This window comes from Salvelinus alpinus, chromosome 30, assembly GCF_045679555.1.
Source record: "Salvelinus alpinus chromosome 30, SLU_Salpinus.1, whole genome shotgun sequence".
NCBI lineage: Eukaryota > Metazoa > Chordata > Actinopteri > Salmoniformes > Salmonidae > Salvelinus > Salvelinus alpinus.
In genome coordinates, this window is record NC_092115.1 from 27491955 (window position 1) to 27496207 (window position 4253).

Genomic DNA, 4253 nt, shown 5'->3' on the forward strand with positions numbered 1-4253 from the left:
AGAGGCATAGGTGGATTTACATCTGATTTAAGGGTGTCTGCATGAGGACGGACCTTTTAAGCCTATGTTCATATTAGTAAAAAATATTCCTATCTGGGCAGGAGGGGATTTAATTGTATTCATACAAGCTGCCTATACCAATACCATGTATTTAAAGGTTAACAGGCACTCCCTTTCTTTTTTAGCATTATGTTCACAGAAGTACATTGGTTTCGGAATTATCACGGGCACGGTGGTTTACAATATCCATTTAGAGGTTCTCAGGAGAGCATGTAGCTTAGCTATTCCATTAGGCATTATTTGATTCATAAGTAAGTACATTTACTAGATTTACTCAGGACACGAAAGTTCGGTTTGCACCCCTAAAGAATGTCGCTACTTTTCCTATTTCGCGTGCGTCAGAGTTGGCGTCATCCTTCGCATCCGAGTTACCCTTGAGCGCATGCGTATTTACCCGATGTCGACGTCAGCTTTTAGAACATACGTGGCCTTTACATAGAGCAGTCACATAAATAGGTCTTCAGAAGAGAACTCCGGTAAGTCTACTAGAATTACCCTATCACATTAATTTACAGATCTATTTTTGTGTTGTTAATAGTTTAGAAGTTTCATCAAGACACGCATTGTAAGATCTTTACCAATATATTGTTTTCAGAAGAACAGTCGTTACAATGTAGCTATCTTTCATTGGCCGAGCTGCAGTATCGGCTACAGAGTAACTACCTATTTCAATGTCTTCACGAAATGTTAAACATTGGCACAAACCAGTGTGTTTCAATTTTAAGGCTACCCAAGCCTGAAGTTTATGGTACTGGTGTATAGGGTACTGAGCTACAGCAAAATGACACTAACCTAAAAGCTTACACTGTATTAGATGTATATATGCTGCTGAGTAGGCCTATACATTAACTTATAAATTGTATTTATTGTTCCCCCATTAGGATCAAAACCTTTCCAACATGGACCAAGTAATGCAATTTGTGGAGCCCAGCCGGCAGTTTGTGAAGGACTCAATAAGGCTTGTGAAGAGGTGTACCAAGCCAGACAGAAAAGGTAATCTATTTTATATCATAGTTATTTATCCTTATCGTGAATGGCTGGCTGTTGTGAATGGTCGACGTTTCTTAGACAACACGGTACCCTTATACTGTAAATAAAATGAAATGTAGTTAGTTACCTTTTGAGGAATTCTCACAAAACCTCCCTTCCTAGCATGATGTCATCATAGATGCGTAGAACTGATTGGGCATATTTATTTGTATTATAGATCATTCCTTTCTGCCACTGTCTTTTATTTTCTGCTTTTATCAGTTGACGGTCCAAATCCATACATAATTTTTTACAATAATAATATCGTACATTTCTTGTATTGAATTGATTTAATGATTTGTTAGCCTCTGTTTGATCTAACTTCGTAAGGTAGCATTGTAGCATACAAAAGGTAGTGCTGAGTGATTAGTGCTTTTTGAGGTAATTTCGGTAAGATTATAAAAAATAAAAAATCTGTTTTCAGTTTCGATGTATAAAATAAAAAAATAATGCATTATGGGTTGAATGCTGTAACGACACAGAATAAAACAATTAATAAGTCCCATGATGGCAGTGACTGCCTAATACTGTTTATCACTTATTAACCAACATTTATTCACATTACTTTAATAAAATATTTCAGTTGTGTGTGTATAACATTTGATGACTTTATTATTTAATTCCAAGTCATTATCGCATCTGTATAAAGCTGCTGTCTCTCAAAATAACAATTGTATTAGTAAATAAGGCGCACTTTTATGACTGCTGAATACCAACTATCCATCACTTAGTTAATCTATTTTCTGGTAGAGATACCTCGTGAAGCAACTACACTCTCCCTCTCGTTCGCGCATTCTTTTCTCGTCTCTTCACTCTCCATGTCTTCCCCACACTAACCTAACATAGCAGGCAAAGAAACACACATACCGGACAAGGCACGCAATGGATTGTGGTCATTGTAGTTAATTATCATGTTTTCTTCACTAAACTATGTAGAATAATGGCCTGTTGGAAATTACTACATAAATCACATCTGGCCCCGAATGTGTGATCTCTCGAGAAACTGCTCAATGTGCGTATTAAGCACACCGAAATAAAACAAACAAAATGGAATTCACATAATTGTACTGCTCTCGGGTCAATTAACGTTAGCTGTTTTAAAAACCGAAAAATAACCAACATTTTGGTTAATCGCGATGCACTAACAGAAGGTAGCAAACTACATTGTTTTACAATAACAATACTGTACATGATTTGATTTAATGATTTGTTAGCCTCAGGTCAACCAAACTGTGTAAGGTAGCAGCCAACAGAATTTGGCCATGCAAAATCTGATTAAACTTTGTTATTTTTAATTTCAGAATTCTCAAAGATTGCAATGGCCACAGCAATAGGTTTTGCTATCATGGGTTTCATTGGTTTCTTTGTCAAACTCATCCACATCCCCATCAACAACATCATTGTGTAAGTATTAATCAACCGTAGCCTAGTATTACTGTAAATCAGTGCTATTCAACTATACTTTTATAGTTGCAGGGGGGCTGAACATTTTTCAACATGCAATTATTCTTCAGAAGAACTAATATATATATATATATATATATATATATATATATATATATATAAAACTATGCACACACACCATATAATGCACTTAAATGTTGCTGAAAGTAATTTGGTCATTTTTCCCCCTCTGAAAACAAAGTATTTTGTCTTTATTGCCTTAACACACAGTGATAAGATGGACCAGCAGGCTATGTGATGCTCTATATTAGGAAACAAATGCGTACCAATGTATTTAAGAAAACCTTTGACTCTGGCCTTATTGCCATTAACTCAATAAAGGTTAAAAATCACACATGAAGATATAGCAATCCGGTAGCCTTATTCAACATTTCAGTCTAAAGGAAGTATGCTTTGAATTCATTTTCTCCAGACCTTAGTAGGGCCGGGACGATTCTTTTCCATGGCAAAAATTAAAACATATAGCAGACCAAACTATTTGGTCCTTTAAAAACATGCTGTATGTAAAATATTGTGTGCTATAGTTTGGGAAATAAATAAATGTTACTCTGGATGACAACATTATGTTTGTTTCCAAAAATTGGGGTGTTTTTCCTAAAAAAGTTAAAGCCACTTTGTGTTTTGTTTCCTTGCCTCAATACTAACGAGTATCGTGATACTGGTTTTGTCCCGGCCCTAATTATTTCCCAAGCTATAGAAGTCAATATTTTACATACAGCATGTTTTTAAAGGACCAAATAGTTTGGTCTGCTATATGTTTTAATTTTTGCCATAGAAAAAAATATTGCAACAATGGTATCATCACAGCCCAAGTTATTGTCTGTCTTTTTTTCTCATGCGTCCTTCTAACGAGTCCTGCCCACCTTGTGAGGGTCATAGAGGGGTGCACGTTCCTGAGAGTCTTAGCTTTCAGGAATGGGGTCATAATAGATGCTATAGTCCAAACCATTCTAACGCTAAAGAAAAATTCATAGGAAGAAAAAATCTAATTAATTTCCCATCTAACGCTAGAAACTACACTAATGGGCCTAGTAGCATTTGTCATTTTGGCAATAAACATACGATTTTTGCATGGAATTTCCTCCCCAGATTTTTTAAATAATGTTCCAGAACTGATCAGGGGTCAAGTGTGAATTGAGAAAGGGCCCAATCAGGACTGTGCGCCGGCAATTGAATAGGCCCTGATAGATGGCACTGTTCCTTCATGGCAATTGCTTTTTCATATTTTAAAACATTCTTATCTCTTTTAAATTAATTAATTGCAATCTTGTCTTGCAGTGGTGGTTGAATATCTCCCCGGACTGACTGACTAGCTGCAACAAGACATGGGCTCAAATGCCGAGAAGTGTTTTTTTTTTTTTTGTATATTATTATCTTCAGTTCATATTTGTTTGCTCTGTAAATAAATCTGGCTTAGTAAGAATTCAAATCTCTGGTGTTAATTTCCTCTAAATAACTGAAAATATGAACACTGATCAGGAGTGTTGGAATTCACCGTATTGTTTTGATGAACACATTATTGGTTATATTTCCTCTAATCTCGTTCCCAGACACTTCCGCCCCAAATGCGCGAAGAGTCTGGTGGGCCAATGCATCAAACTTGGCATTAGTTAGCCAATACAGAAAGATCGGGAGAAACTCGTGACGCGTTGTCTTATTTGGCTTAATCTACCAACCAATTATCTCCCACAACACCTTCC

The 4253-nt window shown here is 36.2% G+C and overlaps 1 protein-coding gene across 3 annotated transcripts; it reads left to right on the top strand.

Moving 5' to 3' along the window:
• The first annotated feature begins 336 nt into the window (after window positions 1–336).
• LOC139559652 (protein transport protein Sec61 subunit gamma-like) lies at window positions 337–3976 on the top strand. 3 transcript variants are annotated; one of them, XM_071375832.1, is made up of 4 exons: window positions 337–536; window positions 942–1053; window positions 2391–2493; window positions 3832–3976. In XM_071375832.1, exons 2-4 carry the CDS (start codon window positions 960–962, stop codon window positions 3839–3841), a joined length of 207 nt encoding a protein of 68 aa, XP_071231933.1. In that variant the 5' UTR covers window positions 337–536; window positions 942–959; the 3' UTR covers window positions 3842–3976. The 3 variants fall into 3 exon arrangements, with proteins under 3 accessions (XP_071231933.1, XP_071231934.1, XP_071231935.1); XM_071375833.1 differs by lacking the exon at window positions 337–536 and adding an exon at window positions 539–715; XM_071375834.1 differs by lacking the exon at window positions 337–536 and adding an exon at window positions 539–625.
• The last annotated feature ends 277 nt before the right edge of the window (window positions 3977–4253 follow it).